Source organism: Gossypium arboreum, chromosome 7 (genome assembly GCF_025698485.1).
Source record: "Gossypium arboreum isolate Shixiya-1 chromosome 7, ASM2569848v2, whole genome shotgun sequence".
NCBI classification, from domain to species: Eukaryota; Viridiplantae; Streptophyta; class Magnoliopsida; order Malvales; family Malvaceae; genus Gossypium; species Gossypium arboreum.
In genome coordinates, this window is record NC_069076.1 from 85,958,545 (window position 1) to 85,978,137 (window position 19,593).

The 19,593-nt window shown below is 32.7% G+C and overlaps 3 protein-coding genes across 4 annotated transcripts; 2 read left to right on the forward strand and 1 right to left on the reverse strand.

Annotated features, from left to right (window-relative positions):
- Positions 1-3,343: 3,343 nt before the first annotated feature.
- Positions 3,344-6,823, forward strand: LOC108480395 (putative phospholipid:diacylglycerol acyltransferase 2). The gene is made up of 6 exons (XM_017783422.2): positions 3,344-4,421; positions 4,504-4,726; positions 4,914-5,197; positions 5,296-5,635; positions 5,736-6,004; positions 6,080-6,823. Exons 1-6 carry the CDS (start codon positions 3,946-3,948, stop codon positions 6,561-6,563), a joined length of 2,076 nt encoding a protein of 691 aa, XP_017638911.1. The 5' UTR covers positions 3,344-3,945; the 3' UTR covers positions 6,564-6,823.
- A 3,497-nt stretch (positions 6,824-10,320) lies between these two features.
- On the forward strand, positions 10,321-12,194 carry LOC108457793 (GDSL esterase/lipase At5g22810). The gene is made up of 5 exons (XM_017756942.2): positions 10,321-10,688; positions 10,784-10,914; positions 10,998-11,231; positions 11,435-11,690; positions 11,777-12,194. Exons 1-5 carry the CDS (start codon positions 10,448-10,450, stop codon positions 11,968-11,970), a joined length of 1,056 nt encoding a protein of 351 aa, XP_017612431.1. The 5' UTR covers positions 10,321-10,447; the 3' UTR covers positions 11,971-12,194.
- Positions 11,132-18,497, reverse strand: LOC108457765 (uncharacterized). 2 transcript variants are annotated; one of them, XM_017756904.2, is made up of 12 exons: positions 18,273-18,497; positions 17,750-18,070; positions 17,372-17,437; positions 17,110-17,249; positions 15,339-15,465; positions 14,702-14,853; positions 13,877-14,012; positions 13,381-13,465; positions 12,997-13,268; positions 12,729-12,859; positions 12,274-12,445; positions 11,132-11,678 (listed from the first exon to the last, which is right to left on the reverse strand). In XM_017756904.2, exons 1-11 carry the CDS (start codon positions 18,375-18,377, stop codon positions 12,427-12,429), a joined length of 1,554 nt encoding a protein of 517 aa, XP_017612393.1. In that variant the 5' UTR covers positions 18,378-18,497; the 3' UTR covers positions 11,132-11,678; positions 12,274-12,426. The 2 variants fall into 2 exon arrangements, with proteins under 2 accessions (XP_017612393.1, XP_017612385.1); XM_017756896.2 differs by having other exon boundaries at positions 11,132-11,911.
- Positions 18,498-19,593: the final 1,096 nt, after the last annotated feature.

A 19,593-nucleotide genomic window follows, 5' to 3' on the forward strand; every position in this document is an offset into this window, starting at 1 on the left:
AGCACACTCCCTTTTTAATTTTCATCTTTTCAGATAATCCACCAGGTTAGGATGCAAACATGAAATTCTGAGAGTCTCGGCTCAGATATGTTTTTCTATATAAATATTTTAGATTTGTTGTTTGATGGTTTATTATTCAAAGATTGTATGAATTTATTTTTTAACTGTGGCATGAGACTTAGGTTTTAGTTTTATTTAGCATGCATGACATTTAACTTAATTTAAGATATGGTTTTTGATTAATTAAGCATGAAATATAGTTTTAATAAAACTAAGTTAAAAATCACTTTTCCGCTACTAGATTATAAATAAAATTTGGAAGAATAAATAAGTTTAACTAAGTTTTCAAAAATAGTCACCGTTACGAGGACAAGTTTAAAATTAATTGGATTTTGTTAACTCTCGTTAGTTTTCCTAAAAGTAAGCTAAGTTTTCTTCTAAGATAAATAAATATTTTAAATTGATTGTTTTATAAACTCTTACTGTACTAGGTCATTTCAGTGGCAGATGTAATCTTTCAAATTCGGGTCTAACGTCTAAATCGAGTCGGGAAGGTTACATGTGAAGTTCTTTTATGTCATTTCCTTAATGTGGATGATATTCATGGTCAATGATATGATGGTGCAAGTGATATGAATGGCGAATGGAATGGCTTGCAAGTGTTATTTGCTAAAAAGTGTTGATTTACATACTATGTTCATTGTCTTACTCATCGTCTCCAATTAACTTTAGTAGCTGCATCCAAGGAGGTTATTCCTATTTTTCAATATTTTTCATACTTTACTGGTATAATCAACTGGTATAATCAATTTGGTTTCTTTTTCAAGCAAACGTCATGATCAATTAAGAGACATTGGGGCATCTTATATCGCGGGGTTGATTGACAGTGGTGAGCTTAAAACTAGGAAAGGGAAAAATCAAGTTAGTACTCTCCAATGTCCAGGTGATACCCAATTGGGATCTCATTTAGTTTCTCTCCATAGCTTGATGAGGATGTTCGATTCCGTCTATGTTGTATTACAATATATCATCAAGTTCGGCAACCTTACTCAAAAGAGTGAAGCTAATGGAATATATGATGCAATGGCATTCGTTGAATTTGTTTTCATCTTACATTTCTTGATTGAGATGCTTGGAATCACTGATGATATTTGTCAAGCATTGCAGTATAAATCGCAAGATATACTAAACGCGATGTAGTTGGTGTCATCAACTAAAATGCTTCTCTAGAAATCCAGAGAACATGGGTGGGATCCTTCGTTTGAGAAAATGAAGTCATTTTGTAAAGATCATGAGATAAAAGTCCCCAATTTAAGTGCTTCATCCAAATATAGGCAAGGTCGGTCTTGCATCCAAAGAGATAACCTCACTATTGAGCATCATTATCGGTTTGATATATTCATTGCTGGTATCGATTCATTGCTAACAGAAATGAATTCTCGCTTTAATGATGAGGTAGTGGAGTAACTTGTTCTTAGCTCCGCTTTGGATCCAAGCGATAATTATAAAGCTTTTCGAGTGGAAGATATCTGCAAGCTTATAAATGATTTTTATTTGAATGATTTTACGGAGCAATAAAAGCTACACATGAAGATTCAATTGGAGCATTTTCAACTTGATGATCATCAAAGCATGGAGTTGTAGAAAGCTTCTATAGTTGTCGAGTTATGTCAAGTGCTAGCTAAGACAAAAAAGTCAAGTATTTATCCTCTTCTTTATATAACTATTTGTCTTGTGCTAACTCTTCTCATGTCTACTGCAACAATCGAACGAGCATTTTCAGCCATGAAAATTGTGAAGACAAGGCTTCACAACAGTATGGAAGATGATTTTCTTCCAATCTACTTGGTGGCATACATCAGAAAAAAGATAGCTCAAGAATTTTCAATAGATTTTATAATTGATGAGCTCGATCTTATGAAAAAACAAATGGTGTAATTTAGGATGCTTAGTATTGAGAAACGGGACTAAGGCCAAGTTCATTTTAATTTAATTTTTGGAATTGTAATGATATTTATGAAATTTTTAGTATAGTATTAGTTATTCTTTTTTGCATATTGGAAAGAAATATTTAATTTTATATAATGTGATTTTTTTTCTTTAAAATTTTTATAGTTAAATCGTTCATACTTTTTAAAAACATTAAATTAATTTGTTTGATAAAGAAAAAATATTCGAGAAAAACTAACAGTTTTTATGTTAAAAAATAGATCATTCGAATTTAAAATTCCATTCCTTTGAAGTAAAATCTTGAATCCTCCCTGATTTGTATTCTATACAGAACCACAGCTTAGAACCTTTAAAAATAAGTATTAATTCATTTATTTATAAGTTTTTATTTTTGTCAAGTATTTATTAATAAGTGATATAATATAAATCCGAACACATTCGCAATTACAGTTTTGAATATGAAACATAGTAAAACTGCTTTTGTTTTAAAGTAAAATTACCATTCTTTTAAGAAACAAATATTCATTTATATAATTTATGCATAAATTTTTCAAATATTAAGAATAAATATAAATAATTAAAATGTTTAAATATCAATTAAATTTTTAACATATAATTACGGAGTGACAATTAAAGTGATAAAATTGTTACATATTAACCCAAAAATATGATTCAAGTCACATCTCCTCTCCACTAATTTATAACAATTAAAAAGTAGTAGTAGGATTATAAGAATTTCATATTTGAAAAATCACGCTTCTAACATTATAATTATAATCAATCAATTTATTTTTATTTCAAAACAAATATTACTTAAATAAATTTTATTTGTTTCACCTACACATGATAAATTTAACATTTATGGTCTGATGGAGGATGACAAGACTTAATTCATTATTCATGTTGGCAAGTTGATGTAATTAACTAACCAAACACCAACTAAATTAAAACAATAGAGTAATTAATTTTATTATAAGATTGTTTATATCTAAAATAGTTTTTAAAATTTTTAATTAAATAATATAAACTATAATTATATATCAAAATTTAAAATAAAAGGTATCGGTTAATTACGTAAATAAAATTATTTTTATTTTCGTCACCTAATTTTCTTTTTATTAATTTGGTCATTCTAAACTAATTAAATTGGTGATTCTAGTGTTAAATGGTAAGGTTAATAATTCTAAAATTAAGATAAATTATATGTTAATCACTCGAAATAAGCCTTATTCTTATTTTAATGGTAAAGTGATTAATTTAATTTATTTATTTTTAAAATGATAAAATTAAAAAAAATTAAGTCAGTAAAATAGGAGTAACCATAAATGAGTAATCCCAGAACATAATTAATGAATGATGTTGAAGTCATACACATAGGAATACATTTGCATTTACATTGTGAATACCTAAGAAATGAAAGCGTAAGCTAAGAGAGACTTCGACTGTACAGAAAAGGTGACAGGTGATGATAAAGGGTGATCAGCTCAGCTCATGCATGTAAAGGACCAAGACAAGTGTCATTCAATATCACTAAACAAATTTTGTTATACCCTTTTCCATCTTCCACCTATCTATGTATATACAGTCCCTCCCTCCGCCTCCACACCCACCTTCCTTCTCTTTCACTACCCATACTTACATTCTCTAAAAACCTATGATAGAAGAATCCCATCTTATCTTTTGTTTCTTATCTCTGTGAGTCCCTGTTTGTTTCTTACCCGCCTTTCAGGCTCACCCATATCTTCTTCTTCTTCAACAAGTGTTCTTTTCCCCTTTCAGTAACGCACAATCTTTAATTAAATGCTCTCCACAATTCTCTCACCTTTATAATAATTCACTTGTTTGTCTACGCTTGTATTTTTATATTAGTGAGAAGTTCTTGTTCTTACATTGTTTGTAATGTTTTCATGTTTTTTGTGTTTTCCCCTTTGATGGGTAGCTTTTGTTGTTGTTGTGCTTTTCAGTGAATTCTACGATTTTTATTGTCTGTCGGAAATGGCCTCTGTTCTTAGGTTTAGGAAACTATGCTATGTAGAGTCAGCGGTTAAGTGTACTTCAGTGGGGTATGAATCTTTTGAGATTGATGAAAAACTCGACAAGAAGGAAGAGGATGTCCTTTCTGCTAACAACTTTGCCTTGGAAATCAACAAGAAGAGAAAACAACCTAAGAGGCAACCAAAAGAATGGAGGTGCTTAGATTCTTGCTGTTGGATTATTGGTTACCTTTGCACCACTTGGTGGCTCCTTTTGTTCTTCTACCACTGCTTTCCGGTTACATTGCTTCGGGTTCCTGAATTACCAGGCCCCGGAGTGAGGCTTAAGCTTGAAGGCTTGACGGCCCTTCACCCTGTCGTTTTAGTCCCTGGCATTGTCACCGGTGGCCTAGAGCTTTGGGAAGGCAGGCCTTGTGCCGATGGTCTGTTTCGTAAACGCCTTTGGGGTGGTGGTAGCTTCACTCAGATCTTCAAAAGGTACTTAAAAAAAATACTACTAACAGTTTCATCATTTGCTCATTTAATGACTTTCTTGAGATTGAAATTGATTGATGTTTAGGCCTTTGTGTTTGTTGGAGCACTTATCTTTGCACTATGAAACTGGCCTTGACCCACAAGGAATCCGAGTTCGTGCCGTTCCGGGGCTGGTTGGAGCCGACTATTTTGCTCCTGGATATTTCGTGTGGGCTGTTCTCATTGAAAATTTGGCGAAAATCGGCTATGAGGGCAAGAATTTGCATATGGCTGCTTATGATTGGAGGCTATCTTTCCAGAATACAGAGGTATAAATATAACGGCTAACCCTTTGCTTCTTGCATTGTGTTATTTTCATGTCCATCTCAACAAAACACTGCTCCTTTAGGCTTAGCAGTTGGCAGAAATAAGAATTTGGATGAAAACAACCCCTTAATTATAAGATATTAAATCGAGTGATTACTAATAAATGTATTTTTTATTGGGGAAAAGCAGATTCGGGACCATGCTCTTACTAGGCTGAAAAGTAAAATTGAGCTAATGTATATAAGCAATGGGTATAAGAAAGTGGTAGCGGTGCCCCATTCCATGGGGGTCATCTATTTTCTTCACTTCCTTAAATGGGTTGAAACACCTCCTCCTATGGGGGGCGGTGGTGGTCCAGGTTGGTGTGCCAAGCACATCAAGGCCGTCATGAATATTGGCCCTGCGTTTCTCGGTGTTCCAAAGGCTGTTAGTAATTTGTTCTCTGCTGAGGGCAAAGATGTTTCTTACATCAGGTTAGCTTTTCCATCTCTTCCTTGTAGTAGTAGTTGAGTGGATGAAACATAGTTTACTTGATGTTTTGTGCATGAAACATATACCATATTTGTTGTAGAGCTATGGCGCCGGGAGTTTTCAATTCCGAGATTTTGGGCCTTCAAACATTTGAACGTGTTATGCGAATGGCTCGGACATGGGACTCCATCGTGTCATTGCTGCCTAAAGGTGGAGAGGTCATTTGGGGAAACATGGACCGGTCTCCTGAAGAAGGTCATGTTTGTGACTTCTCCAAGAAAAGTCATTCTAAGACCTCTCTAACCACTAATAATGTCAACAACAGTGACCTTAAGAGAGGCTTCTTAGTCAAAGATCTGGCTAACTATGGAAGAATAATATCTTTCGGCAAGCCAGCCTCAATTTTACATTCCTCAAAGCTTCCCACTTCTGATTCAAAGGTATTATATTTAACCTTTATCTCTTTTGAAATGTACCCAGGAAAATATAGAAGAAAAGCCGCTTCCGTAGTGGCAATCAATAATTATGTTTCATTATTAGGTATTTTCGCGAACGAGTACTTCCGAAAATTTCAATAACTTTTCGTGTGGAGAGGCATGGACTGAATATGATGAGATGAGCAGGCAAAGCATCCAAAATGTTGCAGCAGATAAAGCTTACACAACTACAACTCTTCTTGATCTGCTTCGGTTTGTGGCACCGAAAATGATGAGACGAGCCGAAGCTCATTTTTCACATGGAATAGCTGAAAATCTTGATGACCCTAAATACAACCATTACAAATACTGGTCTAATCCACTTGAAACGAAGTAAGTACACATAATTACACTTGAGTTGTATGTATATGTAATGGATATATAGATTCTAAGCACATTGCTTTTCAGATTATCTGATGCTCCGGACATGGAGATATATTGCATGTATGGTGTCGGAATTCCGACTGAACGATCATACGTGTACAAGCTATCACCTAACAGTAGGTGCAAAAGCATTCCATACCAGATTGATAACTCAGTCCACGGAGAAGATGGTAGCTGCTTGAAAGGTGGAGTCTATTTTGCAGACGGGGACGAGAGTGTACCGGTTCTAAGTGCCGGCTTCATGTGTGCGAAAGGTTGGAGAGGACGAACCCGGTTCAATCCATCTGGTATTGCCACATACATCAGGGAGTACCGGCACAAGCCGCCAACTAGTCTGATGGAAGGGAGGGGGATCGAGAGTGGGTCACACGTCGACATCATGGGAAATTTCGCTCTGATCGAAGACATAATGCGTGTTGCATCTGGTGCCACCGGGGACGAGATAGGAGGCGATCAGATTCACTCCGACATCATAAAGATGTCGGAAAGAATTAACCTTGGGCTATGATGAGAGTAAGAAAAAATGAGGAGTGCCTAACAAGTAGTAACCAACAAAATGGAGTAAAACTAACATGGGGAAATAAAGGATGAGCTGAAAAAGGCAACCCAGAAAGGGTGGGTTGATGAGGTAGAGAAATTCATAACGTATGGTGGTGACTTTGAGAGAAAGGTGCATAAAATGGGGTATTCAATTTTCTTGTAATGTTGTAATTTTCCGACTTTTTTCCCCTGTAATCAAATAATAAATATTCTACTTAGCATTGGGCATTGATTTTCTTTCTAATGATTTAAGAGGAGAATCATCTTGAGAGATGCCTAATTCAGCAGCTCTTGTGAAAATGGAGGAGCTTTAGACTTCCTTGTCATCTATTGGAGTTGGATTTATTATATTAAATTATAAATTAATAAAATATAATATAATATTATTTTTTATTCATATAATTAATTGATCATATTAATCATAATAATAAGACATATGTTTAATGATTTATTATATAATAATAAAATTACCAATTCTATTAATTAAATTTATTTTGTTTTTAAATAAAATATAATAAAAAATGAAGTTGAATAAAGAATAATGTTTTTCCTTGTTGGAAACTTTGATGCCAGTGGAAGGACTGGAGCTTGAAGCTCCAGTGAAAATGTAGACGATCAGTGCAGTGCAGTTGATGTGATTAAACACGCTGAACTGAAGCAATCCAAATGCTTCAAAATGGTGCGTTTGCACTAAAAAGGTGCTTAATTGCACTGGACTGGAGCTCCAGTTGAATCCAAATGTTTACTCAACAGATCAATGATATCAGTAATATTGCGCACAAAGAATCTTATGTAACAAAAGTTATCAAACTTTAAGGCTTAATTTTAAAAAATATTATTTAATTATTTAAATATTTTTATTTAAGTAATTAAACTATTTAAAAAATTTTATTTAAGTTATTAGGCTATTAAATTTTTTTTTTTTTAAAAAAAAAAAGTCTGATTAGAGAGTTTCAAGCGACGATTCGACGGTTGATACGGTGGATCAATACCAATCAATGAGGAGAAGAGCATACCTTATATCAAAGTTCATATGACGGTCAATCTTGAAGATCGAAGAAAAAAACTGTTTGGATTTTAGTTTACAAATTCGTAATATCCAAAGTTGTTTCATGAAAAAAAAATTGAACTATAAAAGAGAAGGAAAATAAGAGTTTTTGATTGGTGCAGACAGTGAAAACATGGAGAGTCATAGAGTAGCTATTTTAACAGCTAGATAACTTAAATGAAAACATCCTCATAATTTAGTGACCATTTTGTAACTTTTTTGAAATTAAGTAATTAAAACATAAACTTACTAATAGGTTAATGATTTTGAATGTAGTTTCCTCCAAATTTTATTATAAAAATGAAATGTGGTTTTGATAAAGTTGAGTTTGTGAAAATTATGGTGTTTGAATTATATGATTCCTATTATGTATATATTTTAGATTTCTCAAAATATGAAAAAGAAAACATAAATACTCTTAAAATAATATTTGTTATTTTGTAAAATGAACAAGTTTTGGTAATTTTACAATCAAGTTAGAACCTAGTTAACAAGTAACATCAACTCAATCTATAAAAAATTGACATAAAAATTAAACGTGGTTTTGGTTGAAATGGTAGAGTTGGAAGGAAGAATTTAAGGATTTGGGTTCAAATATCATCATGTGTATGTATATTTTTTTAATTTGTATGTAAAAAAATAAAAGTACTCTCAAAATTATATTTATTGCTTTATTAAAATGTTGAGCTTTTGATAATTTCATAACTTAGCTGGGATTCGATTGAAGGAGACAAATTCAATCAAAAACTTTTAAATAATAGTGTAGATTGTGGGTAAAAACAAAATTAAATAACAAATTTGATATAAATACTTTAATGATAAAATACAAATGTTAAAAATTATAATTGTTTCACCTAAAATCTTATTATTTTCATAAAATATATAAATAACAAAATAATATATAATTTATTTTGTAAATTAAAGATATTTTTATTATTATGGGTTAATCATACCCAATATAGTATTTATAGAGTAGCCAGTTAAATGGATATAAAATGGAGATGCAGGGGATCGCACCCTGTACCTCTCGCATGCAAAGCTAGCGCTCTACCATTTGAGCTACATCCCCATGCTGCCTCAGTTTGGGCAGGATTTTTAGTTTTATATAACTAAACTTATAGGCAAAAGAATCCAGTTGACAACCCAGATTTAACGAAAGTGTTGCACATGTAACAGGTTGGGAATTTAAACCTTACTAATATTTTTAATTTAATCTTGATGTTCATGTTACAATCTATTTTGTACCGGAAAAATGAAAACCCAATTGAGTTAAAAAGATGAAAGAAGCAAGAAACCACTATAATCTATGATTGCCTCTTAACATACTTAAACTGTTTGAAGGGAAAGATGAGCATTGTGAATATGGGTGGAGGCCATTTTCTGCAATTCCTGCAAACCCCCTAATAGGAAGGGTTTGGGTATAAATAATTTTGTATGTAAGAAAGGGTGTCCAATCTCTTTTATCTGTCGAACCATGGTTGAAATTTACAGTATGTGAAAGTGATTGGGGAAGTGGTAGTAAATGAGAGGGCACGCAATACAAAATATATAAAAGAAACCAAAGGGTGAGTGAGTGAGTGAAGATCTTGTTTGTAATGTAAATGCAAGGTCCCATTATTTTTGTTGACCTTTGTTCTGAAATTGGGCAAAAACAGATGGAAAAAAAAGGGTGTAGCAGAAGTTAGGACAGCCTAAAGTGAAAGCTCATCAAGACACGCCACTAGGGTTTAGTTAGTTGGAACTAATGCCCATTTAACTATGCAATTTCTCCCTTTCACTACCACCACATCCCAATTTTATAACCCATACTTTACTAGCTAAAGAAACCATTAATTTAATTGGTTAATCGTATTTATTACAACATTTTGATTGAGTTATCAAAATACCAACATCAAATAAGTCTTTCATTAACCTCATCATTTGTTAAGAAATTAAATACTAACTCAAATTTGACGTGAAATATAACTTAATTAAATTTTACATGTGTATATAGCTACATCACATATTACTTGGATACAAAGTGTTATAGAAAAAGCCCTCCTATATTTCAATAACATTGTTTGCTTTGTAACACGTTAGATCCAAGTTATCTATAAAATATATATATGTTAAAAATATGGTCTACGTACCATGTCAAATTCAAGATAAATTTTAACACCTAAACTGGCGATTAGACTGACAAAAAGACTTGATTGATATAATATTGACACTTTGAAGATTCAATTAGAACATTTTAAAATTTAGAAACCATTCTAAAAAATTTTAAAATAATTTTAAATCATAATTTAAGGATGTCTATTGTAATTAATTATTTTTTAGATAACCTCCAAATACGAAAAAAAAAACTTAAAAACTTTTAATATACTTTTATCCTAACACTCAACTTCTCTTCTTCTAATTTTGGGCATGATTACCTAAAAAAAATTGGCTTCCGGTGCAACATCTATCGTCAAATATACATTCCAGACTGGCTTTACCCATATTTCCCAAAGAAACTTTTTATACAGCAACGTCAATGGCAGCTTACATTGAACATGAATCATCTCAGTAAGTCCTGACTCAAATTACCCCAAGACTTGCACATGTTAATCACACCTATAATACCAAAAATTAATTAAATATTTGGGATTTGGAATTATAGCAACTGAACGGACTTTTTTAATAGAAATTTCAATCATGAAATACTTCATCAACAAACTGTATATATACAGAACTTCATACCAATTCATATACATAGTTGCCATTTCCAACCTCTTCTCATTTTTCAATCACTTCTCTTAAGTGCATCCAACGGACAGAAGAAAATGAAGTTTTCAAGCAATTTCATAGTTGTATTTGTGCTCTTTGCATTTGTGCTCACAATGGCTAATGGACAACCCCTTGTTCCTGCCATGTTCATATTCGGGGACTCGGTTGTTGATGTAGGAAACAACAATAACCTCTACACTATCATAAAAGCAGACTTCCCTCCTTATGGGAGGGATTTTTTGAATCACAAACCAACCGGGAGATTCTGTAATGGAAAATTAGCCTCGGACTTCACTGGTTCTTAATCCCATAAAACCCTTTTCAACACCATCTTGAATTTGCTTGTTCATTTTTATATTGTTTCATCTTACAATTTGGTTTTGTTTTGTTAGCTGAGAACATTGGCTTCACTGATTACCCACCAGCTTATCTTAGCAAAAAGGCCAAAGGAAATAACCTGTTAATTGGAGCCAATTTTGCATCAGCTTCTTCTGGTTATTATGAGACTACGGCAAAGTTATATGTAAGCAAAAAAGTAAAAAGAAAACAAAAGATTTAGCATTATTTGTACTTAAGGATTTTGATACGTGTTGTTTGTTTTTGCAGCATACACTGTCATTGAGTAAGCAATTGGAGAACTACAAGCAGTATCAAAATAAATTGGTTGCCATTGTAGGGAAATCCAATGCTTCTTCAATAATATCGGATGGAATCTACCTTATCAGTTCTGGGAGCAGTGATTTTCTTCAAAACTATTACATTAATCCTCTTTTATACAAGTCCTATACACCTGATCAATTCTCGGATGTTCTCATTGAATCATATGCTAACTTCATTCAGGTTTCTCTCTGTTACGTCCAAAAATCTTCAAAACATAGAAATCTAAAATAATCTAACCCTAAAGAAAGACTCCCATTGTTGCACATATGTTTAAAAGCACAATGAATTCAGAGATGACTAAATCAAGCCCTCAAAAAGCTCAAAATAAGGGGTTTTCAAACATGTGATTACAACTTGGTTAAAGTTGAAAAGTTGTGTGACAGAATTTGTACAAGCTCGGAGCAAGGAAAATTGGAGTGACGACATTGCCACCGTTGGGATGCTTACCAGCAGCCATAACAGTTTTCGGGTCAGATAGCAACGAGTGTGTGGCTAAGTTAAATACGGAAGCAGTTTCATTCAACAACAAGCTCAATGCAACATCTCAAAGGTTACAGACAAAGCTCCCCAACCTTAAATTGGTGGTCTTTGACATCTACCAATCTCTCTATAATCTTGTCACTAAACCTGCTGACAACGGTACATCATCATTTCTTTAGTATTTATAGAAACTAATAGTTCAATTTGCAGGCAAGGCACTGATAGTTGAAGCAATGTTTGAACAGGTTTTGCAGAAGCAAGAAAAGCTTGTTGTGGAACCGGATTGTTGGAAACATCAATATTGTGCAATCCCAAATCCATTGGGACATGCGCAAATGCATCTGAATATGTTTTCTGGGATGGATTCCACCCATCAGAAGCTGCAAACAAGATTTTAGCAGATGATCTGTTGAGCAGTGGAATTTCTCTTATTTCCTAAGGCCCAAAAAGGAAAACAATAATCGCTTATGTCATAATGAATTTGGTTGTACTCTTTGTTTCCATGTTGTGATTTTCATTTCTATTTATCACTTGAATTATGAATGGAAAAAGAACTGGTTCTGCTTAGAACCTGTGATTTTCCATTTGTTTCATAAGTATCTGTAATGACCCAATCCAGACATACAATAAAAAAAATTATATCTTCTTCCTTTTATTGGCCAATTATGACACTCAATTATTAGGCTTTTCTTATTCGCAACTATTAATTGTAGGAATATATTTAGGTTTAATAGATATTTACCTCATAAAGCATCTCTTAATTGGATGATGAATTATGTCCAAAGCTTCAAAAGATAAGAAAGGATCCCATTAAAGTTTCTATTCACCTCTATATGAGTAAGTTGAATGAATGATTCATGGACTTGTATGTTCAGTAATGTTGCCCCAAGAAAGATTATTCAGAAGTACCAGATCTGCAACATGAAATTATCAAATGCATGTTTGGTAACATGCCGTATCCAAGCTTGCAAAACCAAAGGAAAGAGCAAGCAGCAATAACAATGTGCTAAATCAGGCTTGTGTCCAGGCATAACTAACTGATTACGAAATCTACACTGATAAATAAAATTGTAGCTAAACTTTTACTTGAGCATGATAACTCAGGATACCAAAATTTTGCAAAATTATGACAAAATCTAGGGCCATCGTTTGGAACATTGCTAGAAGTAACAATTACAGATAGGATGAGGAGCTTACATGTTGTGTCCATGACAGATATCCAACAATCTACCAATTTTTTCATTAGTTGCGTAATCCTCCATCATATCCTTCTCACAAAAATCCTTTAAAGCATTCCACTTGTTCAATATGCTGGTTATCCTTCTAAGCTGTTGCAAAGGTCAGGGGAAACACAGATATTGCAAGAGTAGAAATATAATATATGAGTGCAATAAATTGGCAGTTCTCTAATATATCTTCGCTTAACTATTGGCAATGTCAAATGAAAGTCAAACCAAAAGGATACAGCAAGAGTTCGGGCATCTGATTTTCTGCCAGAGGTGGCCAAGCTCTCATTTTCCTTTTTCTCATCAAATTGGTGATCAAAAAGATCATCTTCTATCACATCAGATTTGCTCAATAGAATAAACACATATTGGCGTAGATTAGAAGCACTCATCTCATCTTCTCGCACTCGAACTAGGAACCTTGCAATAACATTCCATAGTGCACATCGTGCTTCAGAATCATCTGAAGTAAATGGGAAAATATCAAACAGTCCCTGCAAGAAAGGCAAATCTGGGTAGCCCTGAGGTGTCAATACTCGTAAAATTTGATAACAGTCCAGATTTATGCAAAAACTCATAACGCAGAGAGAAGCTTGTATAGATAGAAAATATAAACAATATACCTTGTGATATGCTTGAAGCTAGATCAGGAACATCAGACAGAATATTTGCAATTAAAAGTCCAGCAGTCACACAGGAGGTAGAGACCTGAAAAATAAACATTAAGAGCGAGCATTATCATCCAAGACTGTTTAATGTGTAGAACTCCAGCCAACAAATGATGTTTATTACATGATCCCAATCTTTTACCGGGAAGAAAGACAAATATTCCTTAAACATGGAAAAGGTAAGAATGTCAAAGTCAATAATAAGGAAGAATTCACCTAATGCAGGCTTTCTATCACAATTTATTTCATGATGCCAAAGCAAAGTAGCCTTTATTGTATTTAGTGGAAATGAATACGAAAGGAGTATAGATTCTAATTTCAACATGCAATTCAAGTAAAGGAATCTCCAAGCACTCAGAAACAGAGAATGAACAAGACAACCAATAATTGACAAACTCAAGAGTCTATAACATATATCAGTTTTTACAGTAACGAAAGAGTTGCAAATTACCTCAACTTTATCAGGAAATTTGATCAAGTCACAGACTAGTTGGAAAATTTCTTTATTTGAGCAGATTTCCTGAGAACATACATCTATAACACAGAGGGCTTCAAGTGCACGAAGAATAACATCAAGAACAGGGTACCTGATATTGAATGTAAATCAAACATCAAGGCGTTTAGCATTCCATTATCTAACAGAAAAAAGACAGTTTTTTATTCAATATAACCATTATCATCAGAAGAAGAACTTATTGGTTATCCCATTTTAATTCACACAAGCATTTGTAGCTGTCAAGCATGAAAGTATGCTACCAGGTACCAGCTAAATCCAGATCCAATGTTTACATTCATGGACAGTTTATATAGCATAATAAAGCCACAAGCAGACTGCAGACCAGAATTTCAAGCAAAAGGAAGAATGATTTCCACAGCTTTATCACATTACTGAAAGAAAGAAGACTCCAAGCACAGAATATAACTTTTGTGAATCTCAGCCATGTTGTAACTGTGTTTGTTTATACAGTTGCGTATAGCACAACTACTAGCCAGAACAGCATAGACATGTCTTTGACTGTGAGTGTGTTAAAATTGCTCTTTGATGAGGCTTCTGTCAAAGTGGAACCCGAACCAGTGCAAAATGAGCTTGTTGGAAAACAGATGCTCATCAAATCAGTTTCCCCAAAATTTTTCAATTGGAAAAGGTGTGTAATTTTAAAAGCTTCAAACATAAAAGCATGTGGGACAAGAGAAATAAGCTTGTTAACAGTCCAGGACTCATTTCATTTCAAACTAAACTTTCAACTCTTTCGATGCAGATAAGATAGAATAGTACCTTTCAGGTATTCTGTCATTTGTAAGTTTGCTCATCTCAAAAGTTAAAAGATTAACCAGTACGCTTGCTAAACCAAGTTTCATCAAAGGCGAGAGAAGAATATGCTCAACTTCCCTCTGACTTTCTATCATGGACAATAGAAGTCCAACACTCTGTTAGAAAAACTTTCTTTAGATTCCATCACAAAAAATACAGGAATTTACAAAGAAAAAAGTAACAAAATTCCAAAATGACATATGAACTTGAATTAGTATATGCTTAGCAAACTTAACCCTCTTCATTTTCAAACATAAGAGCATTATTCATGACTCTATTAGGTACTAACTTAAGCACCACGCAGTATAGAATCCAAAATATCCAAAAATTCAATGGTCTCTTGAACATACAGGAAACCCAACAATTCTCTATCAAATTTGTACTTAACATCCTCAGATAATCACCCTTTACTAAATTAAAAGTATAAAATGTATAGATCGGTCACTCATGGTTGCTACAGCAAAGAATTTTTCAATTCTAAGATCATTTTTTTGAAACCAGCCTATACCGTTAATGGTATGAATATGACCCTGTGCATGTACAAGTTAGAAAGATTTACTGGAATTCTACAGAAGAAATGAATAGTAGATGTTGGTATAACCTTTTCAATAAGCTGTGGATTTAACGTGTTTTCCATGACCCATAAAATGCGGCTTAAAATGTGTTCAAACTGCAATGCTTCTGCCCATTTTATGCATTCACCACCTTGAAGACCAGAACTTAACAGCCTGTCACAGAGTATGATCTATAAGAGTGGTGCAGAACCAAAACAGTTAGAGCTAAATACGTGCATGTAACTATGATAGGCAACTGAAGAACATATTACATGATGTCACTGTTGTCAGAACAGATTTCCTTTGCCCCTTTTCCCTGCCCCTAAATGCTCCCCTAAATTCATTGGTCCATGTGTTATTTTCTTAGAACATAAAAGTTGTTCAATTTCTCTTATGAAAAGCCATGGTGGTTCTCTCTTGTGCTAGTATTCTTCTCTTTGGCGCGAAAATCCTCCAATCACCGGACTTTTCCCTCAGTAATCTATCCAAATCCATATGTTTCTTTATTGGTTCTTTCTGGTCTATGAAGTCGTAAATTGAATTCATGCAATTTATAAACTGATGAATTAATTTTGAGTTTTCGGATTTTAATTTTAGTGGTCTTGATGACTTATTCTTAGAATAATCTTCTTCAAATGGTTTAGCAACTGAAGTAGCAATTTTTTAATAAAAATTATAGATATGGTAAAAACTTATAGATTACTTTCGCTTCAATAAAATATCTCCCATATTTGCATCTGAAAAAAATGCAAAGAAGAAATGAAGTTTGATAGAAAAAAGAAGCTTTTAGGTTGAACACAAAAGATGAAACCACCACTATTGTACATAAGGGAAACTGAATAACTTTTGTGTTTTAAGGAAAAAATTAACATTTGGACCAATGAAATTTAGGGGGCACACTTAGGGGCAGAGGAAATCTGTTCCTGTTGTTAAGGCATGCACCTAGGGGTTGGGCCGTAGTGCCAGACAACATAAGTGCCTCAAACCCTTTTGAGATAGGCGAATTTGATCATGCACACAACTAGGTTGTATTCTTTTTTAGACAATAGATATAAAAAATTTAATTCAATTAAAATTCTCCTTGGTTTCTTTTTTTTTTTTAACTTTTTTCATTAGTTGTACCTTTACTAGTAGAAATAGATAAAATCAGACTCTTAATCCTCAATATGTGTACTCATCAACAAATATGGGCCATAAGGAAATCATGTATATTGGCCAACAAATGAAAATTAAAGTTTTTGCATGTTCTGTGGATAAACTACACCAATATTTAGAGTTTATTATAATAACTATATATTTTAAACTTATTTTACATGTATACACAAACACATTCACATATTGTGCCTTACTTCAATCAGGCAAATGCTTTTTCCACATCTTGCAAGCAATATCCAGATTCTAGTGCCTAGAGTGTGCCTTACGACCTTGACAACACTGCTTGCAGGATGCGGTACTTTCATTTCAGAACAAAGAGCAAATGTTCTCATCCCCTTCTCTAGGCATCTAATATGCTAATTACTTGCAGAGTAAAATGACAAAAGAAAAAAGGAAATTCCAATAGGTGGAAGACTAGATTTTAATGTCTTCCAAGAAAATTGTTGTGACTATGCATATGGTTAAATAAAACAAAGAGTATCATAACAATAGTGTTAGAATAACCATGGCCTAAAAGAACCATAAAGAAGATCAACATAGAGATCAGGACAGCATAGCAAACAAAATAACAATATTTAGAGTGAAAAAGAAAAGGGAGAAATTATAATGGTCGGTTATAAGCAAGTAAACATAAAACATAATATATGATTAACTCTAAATTACCGGAAAGCTTCACATAGACATTGGGTGTCATCTAAAAACAACTGATCTACTATCACAGCAATTAGTCCGTTTGAAGAGACTATATGCTTCAAGGGAACTTCATGGCAAGCTAAATTTCCCATAATTCCGAGACAAATCTCCTGAGACAAAGAAAGGACATAAAAACTCTCATGCGTGATGCATCAAAGTCCCTAAGAACCACCTAGTGACCAACTAAATAATCAAGATAGGAAATTAAAACAGGGGAAAATTTGTAACCTACAGTTACACGAACGGATTGGGTAACCATAAGGTTTGCTAAAAGAACTTCAAGTACAAAATTTTGCACCTGCATAGATATAATTGAGTGAGCCCAGGGCATACAATACAACAAGTAAAACTAGAAACTCTTGAATTACAATCAAACAACAGTACATTCCCCTATTATTTTTAATAAATCGTTTGTTCCTAATCTAAGATTTTCAGCCACCTAAATAGCTAAAGAAGTGGGTGACTGAGACCAACAGTATATAGAACAACCATCTATCTTCTTTATATTTCAGTTTTATATACCTAATCTCCAGTAATCTTTAACACTTAAACAAATTGTACTATTATTTTCACTTAAAATGCCATAAAGACAAGGAGCAAGTTCAAGTACCATGAGCTCAGCATGAGTTTGGTTTGCAGCAAGATCCCACAGAACACAACCACACTCCTCCCAGACCTCTTCCCCAGCTGATAAACAAGCATTTTCCTCCTTATGCGAATCTTCATCACCTTCCCCTCGAAAATCAGATTTAGTAGGATCATCAACAATACCCATGCTTTTACAACTATCATTTGATGAATTTACAACTTCATTATTACAATTTGATCCCCGAATTTCAGTATTATCAACGTTCTTCGGTTCAACTGGAAGAAGTTTCCTTATCAATGAAATTACATAACTCGGATCAACAGTTGTGGAAATATCAAATAACTACATCAAAAGAAAGAAAGAAAAAAAGAGTCGTTAACAAAATAAATTCAAAATTGCAGGCATATTTTCAAAACTAAATTAAAAAAAAGCAAATTTAAGCTAATTCAAAGTTAAACTAAAACCCTAACTTGTAGAATTTTAGATTGGAGAACACAAAAACGATGAGCAAAGAGAAAACATGGCTTAGGTGTTGATTAGCAACCTCATCGGGCGGTGCGGAAGGGTGATGCGAAGAGACAAAACGGTCTTCTTCCAGTTGCTCTCCTTCTTCTTCTTCTCTTGTAGGAGTTGATTCCGATGCCGCCATTTGTTGGGTTCCTTAGAGAAACCACAAATATTTGCAGTTTTTTTTTTTTTAATAGACAAATGTTTACGGTATTTGTTTCCCTCTCTTTTGTTATTTATTGGTTCTTGAAGTCTCCCCCCTTTTTGTGAAAAAATAGACTGCATTTTATATTCTTAAACCCGTAATTTTTCATTCTTTTCTAATTATGCCCTGTTTTATACATTTTGCTCAATTTCACCCCTTATTTTGCAAGCAATTTTTATGGTTACAGCCACGCCTCACTCTGAATTGATTAATTGTTTATATCAAATTACATATTAAAAATAAGAAGGTTAAAATATGCTCAATGATTGTGTTTTAAAAATTAATATTTTCGGTGCTTTGGATGATTTACTTAAAATTTTTCGATTATTTAACCAATTTTCCTAAAATCATTTTCTAAATGTTGTTATTAGTGAAACAAGTACAATATAAATATATTTATTACAAAATATTATAGTACCATTCTCTTTTAACAATTGAAATTTATTTTATAGTAAGATAATATTTTATAATAATAAACATCATATATAAACATAATAAAGAATATCTAATTTGATAATATTTTATAATAATAATAATAAATATTATATATAAATTTAATAATAAACAAAGCCTAATTAAAATTTCATTTAAATTGCATATACATGCTAGTTTCTTTTATCTCGGCTACGCATTTGAGTTAATTATATGTATAATTTTTTAGAACATCAAATATTTGTAATATTAAATATATTGTTGTAAATCATTTGATAAAATAAATGTTCATAACCCCAAATTCCATCCTATTGTAACTCCTAAAGAATGAATGTTCATAACCTTATAAATTTACTATGTTGTAACCCCTAAATTATTTGTAGGGTACCTTAAATATTGGTCTTAATGCCTTGTAACTTATAGTTCTTAAAGCCCTATAAATAGAGGGCATGTACAAGTTTATATACATCTTAAAATGAGAATTTAATCATCTTTTATTCCTTTGTCTTTTGTTCTTTCTTAATATTTGTATTCTTTTTAGTTTTATAATATATATATATATTATATTCTTCAATATTGTGAAATTAAATTGCTAAGATTAATTAATTTTATTCTTACTCTAAATATTTGTGTTATGTGATGTAAGATAAATGACAATTTTATTTAGGAAATTTTTGAACTAAAATTTTATTAGTAGAATATATTTTAAAATTTAAATTTA

What these genes read in the sequence shown, in the direction of transcription:
- LOC108457765 (XM_017756904.2), bottom strand. Translation starts at nt 18,377, where the DNA reads ATGGCGGCATCGGAATCAACTCCTACAAGAGAAGAAGAAGAAGGAGAG. An exon ending in ATCCACAGCTTATTGAAAAG is followed by an intron (nt 14,854 to 15,338) that starts GTTATACCAACA and finishes TTTTTCTAACAG; the next exon opens with AGTGTTGGACTTCTATTGTC. An exon ending in AATGACAGAATACCTGAAAG is followed by an intron (nt 14,013 to 14,701) that starts GTACTATTCTAT and finishes ATTCAATATCAG; the next exon opens with GTACCCTGTTCTTGATGTTA.
- LOC108457793 (XM_017756942.2), top strand. Translation starts at nt 10,448, where the DNA reads ATGAAGTTTTCAAGCAATTTCATAGTTGTATTTGTGCTCTTTGCATTT. An exon ending in ATTAGCCTCGGACTTCACTG is followed by an intron (nt 10,689 to 10,783) that starts GTTCTTAATCCC and finishes TTGTTTTGTTAG; the next exon opens with CTGAGAACATTGGCTTCACT. An exon ending in CATATGCTAACTTCATTCAG is followed by an intron (nt 11,232 to 11,434) that starts GTTTCTCTCTGT and finishes GTTGTGTGACAG; the next exon opens with AATTTGTACAAGCTCGGAGC.
- LOC108480395 (XM_017783422.2), top strand. Translation starts at nt 3,946, where the DNA reads ATGGCCTCTGTTCTTAGGTTTAGGAAACTATGCTATGTAGAGTCAGCG. An exon ending in TTCACTCAGATCTTCAAAAG is followed by an intron (nt 4,422 to 4,503) that starts GTACTTAAAAAA and finishes ATTGATGTTTAG; the next exon opens with GCCTTTGTGTTTGTTGGAGC. An exon ending in AAAGATGTTTCTTACATCAG is followed by an intron (nt 5,198 to 5,295) that starts GTTAGCTTTTCC and finishes TATTTGTTGTAG; the next exon opens with AGCTATGGCGCCGGGAGTTT.